The sequence below is a fragment of the Calliphora vicina genome, chromosome 4, assembly GCF_958450345.1.
Source record: "Calliphora vicina chromosome 4, idCalVici1.1, whole genome shotgun sequence".
Classification (NCBI taxonomy): domain Eukaryota; kingdom Metazoa; phylum Arthropoda; class Insecta; order Diptera; family Calliphoridae; genus Calliphora; species Calliphora vicina.
The window spans coordinates 117,977,732-117,999,508 of NC_088783.1; the positions used below are offsets into that span (position 1 = coordinate 117,977,732).

At 28.7% G+C, this 21,777-nt stretch overlaps 1 protein-coding gene across 3 annotated transcripts in view; it reads right to left on the minus strand.

Annotated features, from left to right (window-relative positions):
- Window positions 1–21,777, minus strand: part of LOC135958978 (inositol-trisphosphate 3-kinase B-like) — a 59,362-nt gene that overhangs the window by 23,754 nt on the left and 13,831 nt on the right. Inside the window, exon 1 of one of the 3 annotated variants that reach the window (XM_065509928.1) lies at window positions 6,939–7,851. The exons of the other annotated variants lie outside the window; for them this stretch is intronic. Within the exon in view, the coding sequence (XP_065366000.1) occupies window positions 6,939–7,739 (801 nt within the window). The 5' untranslated portion in view covers window positions 7,740–7,851. Of the gene's footprint in view, window positions 1–6,938; window positions 7,852–21,777 lie in introns of those variants that run through there. 3 annotated transcript variants of the gene reach the window in all.

The window sequence follows — 21,777 nt, forward strand, 5'->3', positions numbered from 1 at the left end:
TATTCGAATAAAATTATTCGAATAAAATTAATCGGATAAAATTTTTGCTATAAAATATCTAATTTAAATGATTCCAACATAATTATCCAAATATTTTTATTCGCATGAAATTATTCGAATAAAATTAAAATTATTAAATAAAATTATTTGCATAAAATAATTCGAATAAAATTATTTCAATAAAATTAAAAAAAAAATTATTCGATTAAAATTATTCGGATAAAATTATTCGAATAAAATTAATCGGATAAAATTTTTGCTATAAAATTATCTAATTTAAATGATTCCAACAAAATTATCCAAATAATATTATTCGTATGAAATTATTCGAATACATAACACTAAAATTATGAAAATAAAATTATTCGCATAGTATTAATCGATTAAAATTATTTGCCTTACATAATTCGAATAAAACAATTCCAATAAAAAAAATCGAATAAAATTATTCGGATAAAATTATTCGAATAAAATTATTCGGATAAAATTATTCGAACAAAATTAATCGGATAAAATTTTTGCTATAAAATTATCTAATTTAAATGATTCCAACAAAATTATCCAAATAATATTATTCGTATGAAATTATTCGAATACATAACACTAAAATTATGAAAATAAAATTATTCGCATAGTATTAATCGATTAAAATTATTTGCTTTACATAATTCGAATAAAACAATTTCAATAAAATGATGCGCATAAAATTATTTGGATAAAATAATTCGGATAAAATTATTCGCATAAAATTCTAGAAATAACCGATAATTCGAACAACAGATTATTCGAATAATCGATTATTAAAATTTGTTTGTATTTTTTTTTCATTTTGTATAGCTTTTTCCACAATTTAAGCTTAATTTAATAAACGACTATTCGAATAACTGATTAATCGAATATCCAATTATTCGAGTAACCAAATATTCAAATAACTGAAAATTACAATAAAAGATTATAGAAATAAAGAAATATACGAATAATCAATTATGGACAGGCATCATGCAAGAATAATCGAATAAACGTTATAAGAAAGATTTATGCGAATAACCGATTATTCGAATAATCGGATAACCGTGTTTGTTTATAAATAATTCAATTTCTGTAATATATTCAAAATAGTTTCTTTTATTATTTTCCTGGTTTTCTAAGTTAAATTAAATAACCGATTAATCGAATATGTATCCGAATAATCGACCAGCCGAATTTTTTAAAAAAATGTCTGTAAAAATAGTTCTTGAACCAGAAATATCCTTTTCAAGAAAAAAAAATAATTCGAATAATTATTTATTCGAATAAAAGATTATTCGAATGAGCATATAACCGAATAATTTATAAAAATGTCTTTAAAGAAAGCAGTTTTCTTTTATTTATTTCTGTTTTTCTTAATTGTAAACAAAACCCAATAAACGATTATTCGAATAACCAATTATCCGAATAATGGAATTATTCGGATAATTGAAATAACCGATTATTCAAATAATCGATTAATAGATTTTATTTTTTAAATATATTTTTGAAAACAAATGTTTTTAAACTGTCTTTTGAAGAAAAAAATTATTCGAATAACCAATTATCCGAATACTCGGATAACCGTGTTTGTTTATAAATAATTCAATTTCTGTAATATATTCAAAATAGTTTGTTTTATTATTTTTCTGATTTTCTAAGTAAAATAAAATAACCGATTAATCGATTAAACGATTATCCGAATAATCGACCAAGCGAATTTTTACAAAAAAAAGTGTTTATAAATAGTTTTTGAACTAGAAATATCCTTTTCAAGAAAAAATTGATTCGAATAATTATTTATTCGAATAAACGATTATTCGAATGAGCAAGTAACCGAATAATTTATAAAAATGTCTTTAAAGAAAGCAGCTTTCTTCTATTTATCTTTGTTTTGCTTAATTTTTAATAAAAAAAAATAAACGATTATTCGAATAAACAAGTATTCGAATATTCGTCTAACCGATTATTCGAATAATCGATTAACGGAATTTTTACAAAAATTATGTTTTAGTATACAAATGTTTTTTAACTGTCTTTTAAAGAAACATTTATTCGAATAACCGATTATCCGAATAAACGGATAACCGTGCTTGTTTATTAAAATGTCTGTAATATGTACATAACAAACTGATTTTGTTGAATTTTTTAATTAATTCCGAGGCAATTAACCGATTAATCGAATAAACGATTACTCGAATAGTCGACTAACCGATTAATCGAATAATCGACTAATCGATTTTTTACCAAAATGTTATTTATTTGGGTTTTTAAACTATTTTTTACGCTTTTATACCAAAATTTTATTTCTTTTGTTTATAAAACAATTTCTTATAGTATTTTTCAAATTTTGCGAAACTAAATAACCGATTACTTGATGAATGAGTAACCGAATATTTTAAAACTTTCTGATAATTCAGGAATTATGCAAGATTTTATCAAAAATTAAAAAAACGGATTAATAAACTTAAGGTTTAATCGATGTTATCAACCCTTCTGAGAATTAATTTCTTTTTTTTTTATAAATTTTAGTATTTATACTAATATTTTTTCTTTGGCTGTATTTAAAACAAAACCACACTGGTTGTACGTAAGACATGTTTATTTTTTGCCATTGGTTTTCTTCTTTTTGTGCATGTGTTTGTTGTTATTTGTTTTATTGTCGTTGTAGTTGTTGTTGTGTGCTAATAATGTGACGTCAAATAACCAAATTAGCACAAACGTCTTAAAGTAGGCAACTTCCTAAACATTAAATGAAAACAAAAACAACAACGACAACAAAATTAAATAAATTTAAAAAAAAAATATCTAAAATAAACAGCTATAAACATGATAAATAAGACAGACAGACGGACGGACTTAAAGACAGAAAAATATTCATACAAAATGAAAAAACAGACTTACATACAGCCAGACTAACCGACAGTTAGACTTAACGCTACAAAAAAAAAGCAGTCAAGCAGACAGCTTAACAAGCAGACAGTTTTAATAAAACTCTCACTTGTCGTGTTTCGTTTTTTTTTTTATTTTTTGCTCAAAATAATAAATACAATGACACAAAAATTTAAACACACACGTGTAGAACAAGTACGATTTTACTAAATGAAAACGAACTTAAAACAAAAATTATGCATGAATTTTTCTTACTTAATTTTTTTAAATCAACAAATTCTCAGAGTCTTACAGAATTATAAAATAAATACAATTTGAAGCAGACTGTAAAATTATAAACGTCTTTTACAAAATTTCATTAATTATCTTATAGTTTGCTAAATAAATATTTTGACTCTTTCAATAACTAATTACTTAATTTTGTATAAAGAAAACAAAAAAAAAAACAAAACTTTCCATATTTCATTAATAAACATACATACATACACAGAAAATGTAAAGAATTTTATGGAAATTTTGCTTTTTGACAATCATTAAATAAATAATAGACAATTCCAATGACAGCATACACAAATAAAAAAACTAAACTTTCTTAGCAAATGAGACAAACACGACAGCACGAAAAATCTATTTTAAATCCAACCAGAAGAGAACATTAAATAATTTTAGTTTGTAGAAAAATTTAAGCGGGACACATGATAGCCTAGTTCAAAGTCTTGTATATAGACTCATTAAAAATCTTGCCTATAATTACATTCAAAGTTTTGTCTATAGTTTCCTCCATAGTCTTGTTTATAATCTATAATTTCGTCAATTGTCATTTCTCGTCTATAGAATTTCCTATATTTCCTAAATCTTGCCTATAATTACATTCATAGTTTTGTCTATAGTCTCCTCTATAATCTCTTTTCTTGTCTCCTCTCTAAACTAGTTCCTAGTCTCCTCTATAATCTAGCTTCTTAACTCGTCTAAAGTAATGATTACCTATAGTCTCGTTCATAGTCTTGTCTAAAATCCTGTCCATAGCCTTGTCTATTAGTCTAGTTCTTAGTCTCATCCATTGTCTTGTGTAAAGTTTTGTCAATTGTCTTGTCTATAGTCTCATCCATAGTATTCTATATTGCTTTGTCAATGGTCATGTCTATTGTCTCTTATAGTCTCGTAAATAGTCTTATTCAAAGTCTATTCCATATTATCGTCCAAAGTCTTGTCTATGGTTTCATCAATTGTTTTCTCTATGGTCATGTCAATTGTCTCAATTAGTATTTTGTATAGTACCGCAGATAGTCTAATTTCTAGTCTCGTCTCTAGTACCGTCTCTAGTCTCGTATATAGTTTTGTTTCTATTCTTGTCTCGTTTCTAGTCTCGCATCCAGTCTCCTCTCTCGTCTCGAATATTGCCTCGTTTCTACTCTTGTCTCGTCTCGAGACTCATATCTATTTTAGTCTCTATTCTCGTCTCTAGTCTCGTTCCTAGTCTCGTTCCTAGTCTCGCATCTAGTCTCGTCTATAGTCTCGCCTCTAGTCACGTCTCTATTCTCGTCTCTAGTTTCGTCTCAAGTCTCGTTCCTAGTCTCGCATCTTGTCTAGTCTAGTTACTAGTGTCACATCTAATATGGTCTCTTGTCTCGTTTCTCGTCTAGTCTATCTGTAGCCTCGTCTGTAGTCTCGTCTCTAGTCTCGTCTCTAGTCACACATCCAGTCTCGTTTCTAGTCTCGTCTCCTCTCCTAGTCTCATCTCTAATCTCGTCTCGTATCTAGGTTCGTATCTACAAGTTTCGTCTTTCGTCTCTTCTCTAGTCTCGTCTATATTCTCGTCTCTAGTCTCGTATCTAGTCTCGTCTCGTATATATTCTCGTCTCTAGCCTCGTATCTAAGTTCATATCTAGTCTTGTCTCCAGTCTCGACCCCAGTCTCGTCTATAAACAAGTTATAGTCCCGTCTCTAATATCGTCTGTATTCTCGTATCTAGGATAGTATCTAGTTTCGCCACTAGTATCGTCTCTAGTTTCGTCTCTAGTCTCGTCTTCAGTCTCGTCTCTAGTCTCGTCTCTAGTCTCGTCTAAATTCTCGTCTCTAGTCTCGTCTCTAGTCTCGTCTCTAGTCTCATCTCTAGTCTCGTCTCTAGTCTCGTCTCTAGACTCGTCTCTAGTCTCATCTCTATTCTCGTCTCTAGTCTCGTCTCTAGTCTCGTCTCTAGTCTCGTCTCTACTCTCGTCTCTAGTCTCGTCTCTAGTCTCGTCTCTAGTCTCGTTTTGAGTCTCGTCTCTAGTCTCGTCTCTTGTATCTAGTCTCGTCTCTAGTCTCGTCTCTAGTCTCGCCTCTACTCTCGTCTCTAGTCTCGTCTCTAGTCTCGTCTCTAGTCTCGTCTCTAGTCTCGTCTCTAGTCTCGTCTCTAGTCTCGTCTCTAGTCTCGTCTCTAGTCTCGTCTCTAGTCTCGTCTCTAGTCTCGTCTCTACTCTCGTCTCTAGTCTCGTCTCGTCTCTTGTCTCGCATCTAGTCTCGTCTCTAGTCTCGTCTCTAGTCTTGTCTCTTGTCTCGTCTCTAGTCTCGTCTCTTGTCTCTAGTCTCGTCTCTAGTCTCATCTCGTCTCTAGTCTCGTCTCTAGTCTCGTCTCTAGTCTCGTCTCTAGTCTCGTCTCTAGTCTCGTCTCTAGTCTCGTCTCTAGTCTCGTCTCTAGTCTCGTCTCTAGTCTCGTCTCTAGTCTCGTCTCTAGTCTCGTCTCTAGTCTCGTCTCTAGTCTCGTCTCTAGTCTCGTCTCTAGTCTCGTCTCTAGTCTCGTCTCTAGTCTCGTCTCTACTCTCGTCTCTAGTCTCGTCTCTAGTCTCGTCTCTAGTCTCGTTTTGAGTCTCGTTTTGAGTCTCGTTTTGAGTCTCGTCTCTAGTCTCGTCTCTAGTCTCGTCTCTTGTCTCGCATCTAGTCTCGTCTCTTGTCTCGCATCTAGTCTCGTCTCTAGTCTCGTCTCTAGTCTCGTCTCTAGTCTCGTCTCTAGTCTCGTCTCTTGTCTCGCATCTAGTCTCGTCTCTTGTCTCGCAGCTAGTCTCGTCTCTTGGCTCGCATCTAGTCTTGTCTCTAGTCACGTTTCTAGTCTCGTCTCTAGTCTCATCTCTAGTCTCGTCTCTAGTCTCATCTCTAGTCTCGTCTCTAGTCTCGTCTCTAGTCTCGTCTCTAGTCTCGTCTCTAGTCTCGTCTCTAGTCTCGTCTCTAGTGTCATCTCTAGTCTCGTCTCTAGTCTCATCTCTAGTCTCGTCTCTAGTCTCATCTCTAGTCTCGTCTCTAGTCTCGTCTCTAGTCTCGTCTCTAGTCTCGTCTCTAGTCTCGTCTCTAGTCTCGTCTCTAGTCTCGTTTCTAGTCTCGTCTCTAGTTTCGTCTCTAGTTTCGTCTCTAGTCTCATCTCTAGTCTCGTCTCTAGTCTCATCTCTAGTCTCGTCTCTTGTCTCGTCTCGTCTCTAGTCTCGTCTTTAGTCTCGTTTCTAGTCTCGTCTCTAGTTTCGTCTCTAGTCTTGTCTCTAGTCTCGTCTTTAGTCTCGTCTCTAGTCTCGTCTCTAGTCTTGTCTCTAGTCTCGTCTCTAGTCTCGTCAAACTCGTTAATAGTATTATCTGTTATCTTTTCTAGAGTCTCGTCTATAGCTATGACTTTATTCTGTCCTAAAGGTTGTTAGTATTTTTCTAGTCTATATTCTAAATTAGTAGACTTTATAAACTAGTTTATAGTCTCACACAATTCTAGCATTCAAGACCATTTTTATAGTTCTCTTATGCATTTTTAAAACATTTGGATTAGGTAAATTTTTTTCTTTCAATTGCTTTGTTTAGCTATTTGAAATATTAAATTATGTTAATTAATGCATATAATTTATAATCAATCTAAACAACTAAATTTACGCTAACAGTTCAAATCAAACGTGACGTAAATTAAGTGTGAACTGGTATTTGAAAGATCGATGAAAAAACGTCATTCCAAAAACGTGATTTCAGCAAAAAAAAATAGAGATTAAATGAACTAGTTTTCTTTGTTTTTTTTTTTTTGTAGCACCTACCTTTTTCACTTGGTTGTTGGTGGTGGGTACATCTGAATCCCATTCCGAACTTAGATCATCACTGGAAGCATAACCATAGTCACGAGGTAAAGGGACTTCTAGTAAAGATTTCGAGTACTGGGCATAGCCGGGACTGAGGCCAGCAGCGAGCGCATGAGGGGAGGGTGAACGACGATTGAGTAGAGAGTTTTTGCGCATGTTGGCTATGGTGTCCTTGTGGTCAAACTGGGTTCTGGGTGGTATCATGATGGTGGGTGTGGGGGGTGTGGTTTTGGTTACAGAGCCACTGGTTGAGCTAAGAGCCATGCCATGGGCCTGGGCAAAGGCCATGCTAACCTTGCGGCCATGATTTAAATTTCCCGAAGACTTTTTACGCAAGGCTTTCTTGTGTTGGTGAACAGCTTCCTTTTTAGGTGGTGGTGGCACAACCTCTTCCGCCACCTCAGCCTCATCGGCTTCTTTATCCTCATCTGCCTCGGTTTCGGTGACAGTGGTATCTTCGGGGTCGTCATCCTCCTCCTCATTGTCCAGTAGATCCTCCTCCGGTAGAGCTTTTGGCGGTATGGCCTCTACCACCGGCACTGGCTTATTGCCATTAATTATTTCCATTTGTTGTTTCTCCTCCTCCTCAAAAGTGATATTGCTGATTTCTTCTGGCGGTACTTCAGGGAAATGCAACAGTTTTACGGTAATTTTCTTGCCCGCCTCATTGTAATACACCTCTTTGGCACTCATTTTATCAAAGTCTTCGTAGATTCTTACTTGGGGATATGCGCATAAAGACATTTTCACTGGCAGCATAACAAAATAACAATCAAGTTATTTCAACACTTTGACACATGAACTTTTTAACATTTTATTTAAGGAAATTTATTTACACTGGGCTTGAGAAATTAAGTCTATAAAAACTAAACTAAAAGAAAAAGGAAAGTGTTTTTATAAAGCTCTCAAACTGATATTTCCAGGAATCTATCTAAGACTTTTAATGAATGTTTGAGTTTCTTAGAAATTCACTATAAATTCCTGTTAATAACACTTGGCTTGTCTGGTTTGCCATGACTCACTATTTTAAAATCCGTCTTTTAGTTATGTTTAATTCATTATATTTCTTATTTGCTGGCTTTACTTAGTGTGATTTTTATAATAAACCTACTATCTATATTTATGTAATTCTATTTTTTATATTCATTCTTTATTTACAATTGACGTCATTAGTATTTTAATTATAACAATTAAATAAACTCGCCATTGCTAAATGTTTTTTTTTCTTCTGTGTTTTGTTTCTAATTAATCATACAATTTTGTAAATTGTATTTTTTTATTATAAATAGACTTTCAAATGGAATTTATTAAGTTTTTTTATTGTGTCGGGGCAATTTATCAACGCAATCAGCCGTTTTATAAAGCGAAAAATGAGAAGAAAATACAAATGCAGCTATTAAACCGTTTAAAAAGTGTTGAAATTAAATTTTTTTTTCTACTTTAAACAATTGACTGCCACACAAGTTGTGGAGCAATTAACTGAAAATTATACAGGCATCATATGAAAGATTAGGTAATTGTTTAGTTTTGAAAATAGAGATTTTTATAAAAAGCTCTAAAGAAGGGGGGGAATCATATAATAGAAATGCCTCATAATTTCAAAGAAATTTCTCATCTTTTTGGTGCTTTAAAGCTCTGTTTTGTAAAACAGCTTTTTAAAAAATCAGCATTTTGGCAAAAACTCTCTTGTAGAAAGCATTATTTTATGAAAAATAATCAGAAAAAGTATTTTTTTTATTAAAAAGCTCTGTTTTACAAAAAAAGCTTATTTTAATTAAAAGCTCTTTCTAAAAAAATCAGCTTTTTGGCAAACACTTTTTCATAGAAAGCATTGTTTTGTGAAAAATAATCAGAAAAATGTATTTTTTTTATTAAAAAGCTCTGTTTTACAGAAAAAGCTTTTTTTATTTAAAAGATCTTTTTAAAAAATCAGCTTTTTGGAAAAAACTTTTTCATAGAAAGCATTATTTTGTGAAACATAATCGGAAAAACACTTTTTTTTTAAAAAAGCTTTCATTTATAAAAAAAAGCTTTTTTTGATTAAAAGCTCTTTTTATGAAAAAAATATTTTTTTCATAAAAATTTTATTCATAACAAACTTTTTTGTCAAAAACCCAACTTTTTATAAAAAGCTCTTTTTGTAAAAAGCTTTTTAGACCAACATTTCATAAAACAGCTTTTATAAAAAGTTGATTTTTGTCAAGAGAAAAAGTAATTATTTTATAAAAAGAATTGGCAAAAAGTTTTTTTTTATAAAGCTCTGTATTAAGAAAAACTAGTTTTTGTGAGAAAGCTTTTTTGAAAAAAAGCTCTTTTTATGAAAAAATATTTTGTTTTTTCATACAAATTTTATTCATAATAACCTTTCTTATTAAAAGCTTTCTTTTCATAAAACCAACTTTTTATAAAGAGCTCTTTTTGTAAAAAGGTTTTTAGAGCAACTTTTGGTAAAACAGCTTTTATAAAAAGTTGATTTTTGTCAAGAGAAAAAATAATTATTTTATAAAAAGAATTTGAAAGAAGTTTTTTGTTATAAATCTCTGTATAAGAAAAACTTTTCTGATAACAAGCTACTTTTTATGAGAAAGCTCTAAAAAAAAGCTTGTTTGATTAAAAGCTCTTTCTAAAAAATCATCTTTTTGGCAAAAACTTTTTCATAGAAATCATTATTTTGGGAAATATAATCGGGAAAACACTTATTTCTTAAAAAGCTTTCTTTTACAAAAATTTTTTTTTTTTTAAAAAAGCTCTTTTTATGAAAACATATTTTTTTTTTATTTATTTTGTTCAAAATGAACTTTTCTGTTAAAAGCTTTCTTTTCAATAACCCAACTTTTTATAAAAAGCTCTTTTTGTAAAAAGCTTTTTTTGAAAGTTGTTTTTTGTTAAAAGAAAAAGTAATTATTTTATAAAAAGAATTGGGAAAAAGTTTTTTGTTATTAAGCTCTTTAATATAAAAAGCTTTTTTTGATAACAAGCTATGAGAAAGCTTTTTTGAAAAAAAATTGTTTTTGTGAAAAGTTTGTATGAAAAGCAGTTTTGTTGAAATTCTTTTTATTAAAAAAGCTTGTTTTTAAAAAAGCTCTTTTTGTAAAATTATGTTTTTATGAGAGCTTCTTTTAATAAAACTGGATTTTTGTTTACAACCATGAGAAGCTGCTTTGCTGAAATGCTTTCTATGTTAAGAAGCTCGTTTTATTAACATAAAAAAAGCTGATTACAATTAAAAAATCTCGTTTTGCAAAAAAGCTCTTTTTGTACAAAAATCCATTTTTTGTGAAAAACACTCATTATAGCTGGAAAAGCTTTAAATTGTGAAAAAAAGATCGATTTTTTTTGGGGAAAAAGCTTTTTTGTTCCTAGAAATATGTAAGTATTCCAATAAAATCATTCATATCTCCTCCATTTTGAGACCGTAAAGCAGATTTTCATTATCATTAATATAGAAAATCTGTATTGAAAATTAAGCCCCTTTCAAATTCTATTTAACTTTGGTTATATGCCTTTTAATAAACAACAAAACTTCTAGTTTCTGTTTATATAGAAAAAATTTTACAAACAAACAATTAAATAATTATAATTATAGTTCTTATCTTTGAACGACAAAAAAAAAATAGTTTAATAATATTTTTACAAGATAAGCATGAAATATTGTATAGTATATTTAGTTATAAAAAAATTCCAAATGATTTTAATGTATATAATATACATTATTCAATCTATTTCAATTTTATTTATAAAACAACACACCCTTTTATGGCTTAAATACATACCCACACGTAAACAGATTAATTGTACACAGAATTTTAATACAATTTATTTCAAAAAATATTTTATAACATTATAAAGCAAACCGCCCACCTTTATGTTTAGCATATTTAAAACCATAAATCTTTATTTTTATCATACTTTTCTTCAAAATTCTTTTTTAACAAACTTTGAAGTTATTTATTTATCGATAAAAAAAACACATATTTACATGGTCTCAATTGTTGTTGTTTTAGATATAAATTATCTATAATTTCTTTAAGCTTTATAAAGATAATTATTGTTATTTATTGGACAAGAAACAGAAAAAAAAATTGTCAGGTAATTTAAATTTGAAAAAAAAAATATAAAAGTAAACACAAAAATATGAATAAAAACTATTTTAACGTTATTATCATACAATGTATTTAATAAATTTACATTATTTCTTTTAGCTACATTTTATAGAAGCTTGAAATTTTTTTTTTATAATTTTAAGAGTTATTTTTATTCATGCTTGTATGTTTACATTTCAAATTTTTTTAAAGCTTCAGGCATTATTGAAATTAATTTTCTTTACTCAAGTTAAAGACAGTTAGAAAGACAGGCAAATAGTGTGACAGCTCAACAGATTATAATTTCCACTATAAATAAACATATGGGTTGTAAGTGGGATGCAGATAGTTACTATGCTGCACTATTTTCTTTTATTAAACAAACACCTACTTCATTTTTATTTTTTTTATTATTTAAAGAAAAAGTGTTTAATGGAAATTGTTAAAAAATAATTGTTTTTACAAAAATAAAATGTTTTGGAAAAAACTATTTTTCAAAAAAAGATTTTGAAATATTTTTTTTTAAAAAAAAATTCTTAAAAAAAGCACAAAGCAAACACATTCAATATTATTGATGTTTTGAGTAATATTTCTATTGCCAGCATATTCATATCCAAGAATATCTAAATATACTAAATTGACTTCCCCGCCAATTAAGGTATTTTTCAATCATTAAAAATCCATATCTTGGGTTTTAAATAATTTTTTTTAAATATTGCTATCGATTATGGATAGTTTAAAATAGCGCTATTATTTGCAAACAAATAAAAAAGATTTTGTAATTTTTTTTTTTTTTTTTTTTGGAAAAATTTCTTGAAAAATTTTTGTAAAAAAAAAATTTATAAGACATGATTTTAATTGCTACAAAATCAATATAAACAATATTAATGAAGTTTTACTTGAAATTTCTGCTTTAATCTTACACAGATTTAGGATTATGTAAAAATAATTAATTGACTTCCCCTCTAATTAAGTTTTTTTCAAACTTTAAAAATCCATATATTGGGTTATAACCAAAGTTTTTAACCAATTTTTTTCGATTCTAAATATCTTGAAATACAGCTAATATTTGCAAACAAACAAAAAACTTTTTGTAAATTTTTTTCTTTTTTTTTGAAAAAAAATTTTCAAAAATTTATTTTTGTAAAAAAAATATTTTTAAATAAAACATGATTTTAATTTGTACAAAACATTTATAAACACTATTAATAATGTTTTGTTTGAAATGTCTGTCTTAAACTTATGCAGATCAAAGATTATGTAAAAAATTGTTAATTGACTTCCCCACCAATTAAGTAATTTTTCAAACTTTAAAAATCTATATCTTGAAAACTAAATTCAATTATTTAGAAATGTTTTTAGATTATGAATAGTATTAATTACTTTTATAATCTGCAATCAAAAAAAGTAGATTTTCAAAAAAAATTTTAAAAATAAATTTTTATAAAATATCACTTTTCCAAAAAAAAAAAAAAAAATTATTTTTCTTGTCTCCAACACAACCACAAACAATATCTTTAGGTTTTGTACGAAATTTCTTGTTCAATCTTATTCAAATCTAAGATTTTCTAAAAACAGTTACTTGACTTCCCCGCCAAAGGTATTTTTTAAACTTTAAAAATCTATATCTTGAAAACTAAATTAAATTTTTTCAAAATGATTTTGTATTATGAATTGTATTAAATAGTTTTAACATTTTGCAATTAAAAAAAAGTAGTTTTAAAAAAAAAAAAAATTGGAAAAAAATATTTCACTCAAAAAAAAAATTGTTTCAAAATTTCTTCTTTTTTCTACAAATCAACGCTGTATAATACTACAGATGTTTTATATGAAATTTCTGTATCGTGCTTATTTATATCTTTGATTATATAACGATTTTTATTTCACGTGTGTAACTTCCCCGCCAATTTTGGTTTTTTCAAACTTTAAAAATCCATATCTTAGGTTCGACATATAATTTATTAAATTTTGCTTCTACTTATGAATAGTGGAAATAATTGCTATAAATTCTAAACAAAAAAATTTCCCTTAAACAATTCTCAAAAAATATTTTTTTTTCCAAATTTAAAAAAAAAAATCCATCAAAGTTACCCCAATTTAAAATTGTATATCTTATGTTTCGAAGAAATTTGATTGTAAATTTAATTTTTTTTTCAAAATTTTAATTTCTTTCTTTAAAACTTCAAAAACGTTTTTATTATTTCGTCAAAAATATTTACCATAAATTTAAGCTTGAAACTCTAATACCATTTAGTAATTTTTTTGGTGCGTAAATTTATTGTAAAGATTTTGCCAAAACAATAATGTCAACAACAGCTTGTTTTAACACCATAAAACATGGGTTTAACTAAAAGTATTTTTTAGCAGCCACAGCTAAAATAAATACATACAACAAGATGCCGCTGCAAAATGCGTGTTATCATAAATTTAAAATGACAGGCAAAATAACTTTTACCAAATTAAGCTAAATAAATTGCACTTGAAGGCCTTTGTAAACACATGGTTAACAAATAACAGCCAAGGCATTACAGAGCAAGCATTTTCAGCAAGACCAGCAGCATTTTAAAGTCCAAAAAATATGTCTAAATATACGGTAAGTAAAAACAAGTGTTGAAAATACACTTTATAGTGAAGTCTATATGACAACAGAGCTGTATTAATTGTTTTCTTTTTAGTATTTATTCTTTGTTTAGCAAATTGTTGTAAATTATTCACACTTTTATTAAAATTTTCATTTTATTAGCACGATTTTATTTTAGAAACGCAAAAGATTTTTTTTTTTTATTTTGTTTAGCCTTTTAATTTGATGGATTGGTCTAATTAGTTTTCGAGACACGTTTGTTAGATTATATACAATTTGTTTGTATTGTATAAGAACATGCCTAACCCACCCTTCAGTAAAGTTTAAAAAAATAGCAAAAATTAAATTCCAACATAATTTACAGTTGTATTATTATAGCACAGACAACAACCTTTTTTTACTCATACCCATCATAAGTAAATCTTCACTCCGGAACGATCAGAATCAAACTCGTTCAAAGATTGCCAACTCAAAGACAGTTCTCTTATGAACCAAATCACATAGACAAACAAAGATAGTATCTGGTTCTCCTGTACAAGATTTATACCAGACTATAGTCAAGGCACTTAGTCAAGACATAAACCTAGAGTGATCTAGCTCGTTTCCACATTTAAAATTCCTCTTTTTTCAACCAAAATATAAAAAATTTTGTTAAAAAACTTTACAGAAACATTAAAAATTTAGTTTTCTTTGAAGTTTTTCTAAAAACATCAAGCATCATCGATGTAACAGCATTTTGTAACTACGAAATAACCACATTGGCATTTGTATGCTTCATTTTATGACATATTCCGCGGCCAGTCTATTTTAAGTGTTATGGTTACCGGTCATATTAGCATTTCACCATTTTTGGCCAACAATGCCGGCGTAACATGCGTAAATCATTGAAACGCCACACAAACATGTCAGCCAGCAAATGAAATGATCACATTTGTGGCTTGAAAATTAACAAACAAAAAAAAAAAAAAAAGAATACGCTTGCTTGTAAATTGTATTTGAAAAAGACGTTAAAAAAAACAATAAGGAATTAATAATTTGTGGCAAAATAAGGTATTTCCTAAAGATTTATGGCTTTTTGTAAAACAAAAAATTTTAAAAAAAAATATTAAATAAATAATGTACAACAGCATACAGTGGGACAGATTAATGTATCTGGTAAACTACACAGACAAGTGCTTTGTAATGTTTACAAAAATTACAAAGCAGAATATAAGCTTTCTTAAAAAAAGCTTTTAATGAAACATGAGGTCAGCTATAGTACAAAAAACGTGAAAAACGTGTTTCTTTTATAAGGATCACCAGCATGAAATATTTAAATATATAAAACTCTTGTAAACTTTTGTTTCCATTAAAAGAAACAATGATGAAAATTATATAAGAGGCCACAAGCTTTCAGCAAATCAAACTTATAACACTCATGCTTCATTACAGCCTGAGCTATCGAGTGTCAATGTTGCCTAACTCAATTGCAATTCAATTTCAGAAACACCGATCTTTAAAAATTGTCCTGATCTGTTGAAAAATAATTCCATATGAAGGTCATAGGCAAGGACACAAGCTTTCATAAAATTAAACTTTTAACCACCCTGGCTGATAACCGGATGAGCTATAGGGTGTCAAAGCAGACCATCAGAAATTAAAAAAAAAACCTATAAAAAGCTTTTTAACCAAATATACATTCCAGCTACTGATCCATTTGAAAGCAAAAAGATATAAAGGTCATAGACAACATCTTAAGCTTGCAGAAAATTAATTCTGTAACCACCCTGTTCGATTACAGTATGAGCTACAGGGTGTCAAAGTTGACCATAAAAAAAAGCTATAAAAATATTTTTAACTAAATATACCTTCCAAACTATTGATCCATTTGAAAGCAAAAAGATATAAAGGTCATAGATAACATCTTAAGCTTTCAGAAAATTAATTCTGTAACCACCCTGTTTGATTACAGGGTGAGCTATAGGATGTCAAAGTTGACCATCAAAAAAGCTACAAAATTATTTTTAACTAAATATAACTTCCAAACTACTGATCCATTTGAATTAAACTAGATATAGAGGTCATAGACAAGGACTTAAGCTTGCAGAAAATTAACACAGTAGCCACCCTGTTTGATTACAGGGTGAGCTATATGGTGTCAAAGTTGACCATCTAAACTTGAAAAATACGCTATCAAATTTTTTTTTAAAAATTATACCTTTCAAACTAAGATCCATTTGAAATAAAATAGATATAGAGGTCATAGAGTAAGACTAAAGCTTTCAGAAAATGAATCCTGTAGCCACCCTGTTTGATTACAGGATGAGCTATAGGATGTCAAAGTTGACCATTTGAACTGGAAAAAAATCTATAAAATTTTTTTTAACCAAATATACCTTCCGACCTATTGATCAATTTGAAAGGAAATAGATATAGAGGTCATAGACAAGGTCTTCAGCTTTCATAAAAATATTACTGTAACCACCCTGTTTGATTACCGGATGAGCTATAGGGTGTCAAAAATGGAGTAAATAGAAAAAATTAAAAAAAAAAATAATATTCTTTTTCAAAAAACTGGAAGTACGAGTAACAATCATAGAGAAGGACTCAAGCTTTCCAAAAATAAAGTCATTAACCGTCCTGTTTGATTACAGGGTGAGCCACAAGTTGTCAAAGTTGAACATTTCAAGTGTAAAAAAAGGGTTCATAACTTTGTCAGTTCTTAAGAGATTTTAAAGATTTGTCAAGTTTTGTATAGTAAAGACCAAGTTAAGGAAAAAGCATTGATATTCTTCTCTGAACTAAAACATTTCCTTTTTTTTTTTGAAAATTTTTAAAAAATTTTATTTGTGGCCTGGAGTTTGTTTGCAAATAAATTTTGTTTTAATAAATGCAACATTTTTTAAAAATTCTTATGATTGTCAACAGCCTTAGAAATTATATAATGAATGGTGTTTGCCTTTAACTTAATTCAGTTAATTAAAAAAATTCTTAAAATTTGCATTGAAAAACCAATTTTTTTCAAATTTTTTCTTTAACTTTTTTTTTCGCAAAATTTTGTTAATAAAACTATAACTTTCTCAACATATTTATAAAGAAAATACCCCAACAATATATAGAAAATATGAATCCAAAATGGATTCTCAAATGCACCCTACTTTCAGCATTGTTTTAAAGTACAGAATTTTTTTTTCAAAATTTCAAGTTTTTTAATCTGGCTTTATTTGCAAATAACTTTGGTTTTAATAAATGGAAAAATTTCTAAAAATTCCTACGGATTGCCAATAGCCTTAGAAATGCTACAGTGAATAGTGCTTGCCTTTAACTTAATTCAGCTAATTAAAAAAAATTCTTAAAATTTGCTTTAGAAAATCTAATTTTTTTTAAATTTTTCCTTTAACTTTTTTTCGTAAAATTATGTTAATAAAACTATAAATTTCTTGCTATATTTTTAAAGAAAACACATCAATGATATCGAAAAATTAAATTTAGACTGGATTCTAAAATGCACCCTACCTTCAGCACTGCCTAAAAGTATGATATTTTTGATGAAAAAAATTTCAAGTTTGTTAGTTTACAACAGAAAAGTTATGCTTTCTATTTAAAATTTTGTAACGTTTTATTAAAGATAAACATTTTTAGAATTAAATGACATTAATGTATTTTCAGTTTGTCCCAAAAAGTTTAACAAAAGTGCTGAATTTGCAATTTTAACTAAATTTTCAAGAGACCATTTAGCTTGAGTAAAAAAAATATTTCTCTAAAACAATTTTTTTTCCACAAAAAAGTAAAATTCCTATTTCATTGATTTATAAAATACATAAACCGTTTTAATTTCTTCCAAAAATACGAAAATATTTAGATTGAAATTTAAGAAAATTCTTTCTTTCTAACATTGAAAATATTTATATATTTTTGGAGAGCAGATAAACGATTTCTTGTTTCTCTGTAAAGTAAACTGTAAAGATTCCAGAAAATATCAGTTGAACACTATTTAATCTCAATAGGAAATGTTAAAAATTTGTTTTTTTTTAAATTTACTTTTTTATTTAGTTTTCCAACTTTCTTGTTTCATTTATCACTGGTTATTAACTTGTGCTTTGTTTTAAGTTTTTTTTTCATAAAAATTATATAAAATTTCTGCACTTTCACTTGTTAATGATAATTTTTATTTTGTATTTTTTTTTTTCTGAACAGCCTGGCCTGTATTTTTACACAATTTCTCCTTTAGGCAAGTCAACAACACAAGATTTTTACACTCATATTAACTTTATTATTATTATTTTTTTATTTTTCTTAAAACCCATAAATTAAATTAATTAATTAATTGAGTTGGCGTTTTTTTTTTGTTTCATACAAGAAAAGAAACAAAACAATTCATTCAGCAAGATAACGAAAAACATTAAAATATATGTTTTTTTTTATTTTTTAAAGGGTCTCTTTACCGTTCGGATTCCCACAAAGCAGAATTGATGAGAATAAATTTTGTACTCGAGTTAAAAAATTAAACACAGCGCCACTAAAACGTACGCACGCACGCGTTCACTGTGAAAATACAACTGAATTTTAAATTGAAGCTTGAGAGTAAATTTAGCTCACAAAGTAATAATAATCAATACAACAACAACAACAACAAAAACAACAGCAGCAAGCAAGCAACAATATAAAATTAAAGCTCATAAACAGTCAAACCAACAAATTGTCAAAAAATAATAATGAAAACACAATAACAATACAATTCAATACAACAAAAAACAACCGCAATAATAAACAACAACAAACAACAACATTAGCACGAAAGTAATCGCCTGGCATCATTTTACAACAAAACATAAACAACCGCAAACCCATAACAACAACAAAAGCCCAATCTGCCTGCCTGTATTAAAAACGATTCTTATGAATAACAACAACAACAAAAAACCTCTGTAATTAAAGAACTAAAATCAGACAACAACAACATCAACAGAAATCAATGTAAACAAAAGAAAACTTTAAAGTAAATGAGAAAAAACCACGTCTAAGAACGTTTTCAATTACAATTTTCAAGAAAACAAAGGCATGTTTAAACTAAAATGATCGTAAATATAAACGAGTATCAGAGATGATTTGTAGAAAGAAAACTGTAATGGTACTTTTTTTTAGGGACACATTGAAAGTACTAAAAATAAAACAGAGGCAAAATATGGAAGAGCTTTTAAATGATGGAATATTACGGTTTAAATGTTCGCTTCAAAGGAAGCAATTGCAGATTTCAGGACCCTTTTGTTCCCATCAAATACAGATAATTACCTTAGCGCCACGGATATTTGGCTTTGATGTCGATTCGGCTGGTTGATCGGGCTACACATACGATCTCTTTACAATTTCACTGCATTTGGATGAATCTTGCTGCTCGCCAACGTTTTAAAATTGTCTATACTCTCAGTTCTAGTTCTAGTTCAGTTCTAGTTCAGTTCTAGTTCAGTTCTAGTTCAGTTCTAGTTCAGTTCTAGTTCAGTTCTAGTTCAGTTCTAGTTCAGTTCTAGTTCAGTTCTAGTTCAGTTCTAGTTCAGTTCTAGTTCAGTTCTAGTTCAGTTCTAGTTCAGTTCTAGTTCAATTTTAGTTCAGTTCTAGTTCAGTTCTAGTTCTAGTTCAGTTCTAGTTCAGTTCTAGTTCAATTTTAGTTCAGTTCTAGTTCAGTTCAAGTTCAGTTCTAGTTCAGTTCTAGTTCAGTTCTAGTTCAGTTCTAGTTCAGTTCTAGTTCAGTTCTAGTTCAATTTTAGTTCAGTTCTAGTTCAGTTCTAGTTCTAGTTCAGTTCTAGTTCAGTTCTAGTTCAATTTTAGTTCAGTTCTAGTTCAGTTCTAGTTCAGTTCTAGTTCAGTTCTAGTTCAGTTCTAGTTCAGTTCTAGTTCAGTTCTAGTTCAGTTCTAGTTCAGTTCTAGTTCAGTTCTAGTTCTGTTCTAGTTCTGTTCTAGTTCTGTTCTAGTTCTGTTCTAGTTCTGTTCTAGTTCTGTTCTAGTTCTGTTCTAGTTCTGTTCTAGTTCTGTTCTAGTTCTGTTCTAGTTCTGTTCTAGTTCTGTTCTAGTTCTGTTCTAGTTCTGTTCTAGTTCTGTTCTAGTTCTGTTCTAGTTCTGTTCTAGTTCTGTTCTAGTTCTGTTCTAGTTCTGTTCTAGTTCTGTTCTAGTTCTGTTCTAGTTCTGTTCTAGTTCTGTTCTAGTTCTGTTCTAGTTCTGTTCTAGTTCTGTTCTAGTTCTGTTCTAGTTCTGTTCTAGTTCTGTTCTAGTTCTGTTCTAGTTCTGTCCTAGTTCTGTTCTAGTTCAGGTTCTAATTCAGTTCTAGTTTTCTGTTATTCAAGTCTCTACATTGCATGTAACATTTTTTAAGATTTCTAAATTAATCAGCCAGCTTTGTATCAGATCATGTGTTCATTTATTTTTTCACTTTTTTCTCTGGTTTTACACATAATCTTTTCTACATAGTTATTTTTTTATTAAATTTATTTTACGTTTTAGTAATTTAATAATTTTGTGGTTGGTATTGTTACTTTTTTCGATTTAAATTTCTTTGCTGTTTTGTTAAATTGATTAAATTACTTTCAACACAAAACCACTTAAATAATAAGATACAAAACATATATTTTGGTGTGTGGTTCCTGATTTCAAACTAGGTTTGAATGACAAATGACGTCAAGCGGTAACTAAGGGATTTTATTCAAGTCTAGGGTACAAAACTTTTAAATTAGTTTAATAAAATTGACCTTCTTAAGCTAAACTAAAAGTTAGATTAATCAAAAATTCGGCAATGACAGCTCGCTAGATTTACTATATACCGTCTGCATTACTAGGAGTTAGTGTAGTAACGACTGGTGAATTTTATGAGTTATTAAAGAATTGTATTTATTTTCAATATATTTACCGGGTTTTTTTATGAATTTTGGTTAAAATGGAGATACCCTATTTTCCACATCCAATTTATCTGTTTTAATTATTGGTTTCAATTCTAACCAAATTCTGATTACTAAATTATATTAATTAAAACTTTTTTTCCGAAAAAAAAACTCTGAAAAAAACAATATTTATTTAATAAAACGTAAATAAAATTTAATAAAATTCTTAATTAAACAATAATAATACTTAATGTGAAACCAGTAACAAATTGTAAAAAAAAATTAGAAAAATTGAAATCAAATAATAATAATAATAAAAAAATATAATTGTTGATTTTGTGTGATAAAAAAACGTACTAAACAAATTAAATGTCTTGGCTGGAAAAAATGAAAATAATACTTGCTCTCAAACTCTCTCATTTTTTAAATAAAAATGAGATCTTGCTGTCTTGCTTCATTTTGTTAGTTACTCTCTCTCCTAATGAAGAGCTCTGTTTGTTTTTAAACTCTTGGTGCGCCATATCAGTTTGCTAGTTTGTATAGTTGTTGTAATTTTATTACTGTAAAACTATAAAACATTTGGAATCAAGGGTACTTTTTAGGGTACTATTGTGCTTAAGGGTACTTTTTTTTAAGGAATTTTAACTAATTTAAATTTAGTTAGAAATTATAACTTTCTGAACTAGATCCTAAACTAGAACCTGAACTAAAACCTCAACTAGAACAGAACTAGAACCTGAACTGGAACCTGAACTAGAACCTGAATAGGAACTGAACTAGAATCCGAACTACATCCTGAACTACATCCTGAACTAGAACCTGAAATAGAACTGAACTAGAACTGAACTAGAACTGAACTAGAACTGAACTAGAACTGAACTAGAACTGAACTAGAACTGAACTAGAACTGAACTAGAACTGAACTAGAACTGAACTAGAACTGAACTAGAACTGAACTAGAACTGAACTAGAGCAGAACTAGAACAGAACTAGAACAGAACTAGAACAGAACTAGAACAGAACTAGAACAGAACTAGAACAGAACTAGAACAGAACTAGAACAGAACTAGAACAGAACTAGAACAGAACTAGAACAGAACTAGAACAGAACTAGAACAGAACTAGAACAGAACTAGAACAGAACTAGAACAGAACTAGAACAGAACTAGAACAGAACTAGAACAGAACTAGAACAGAACTAGAACAGAACTAGAACAGAACTAGAACAGAACTAGAACAGAACTAGAACAGAACTAGAACAGAACTAGAACAGAACTAGAACAGAA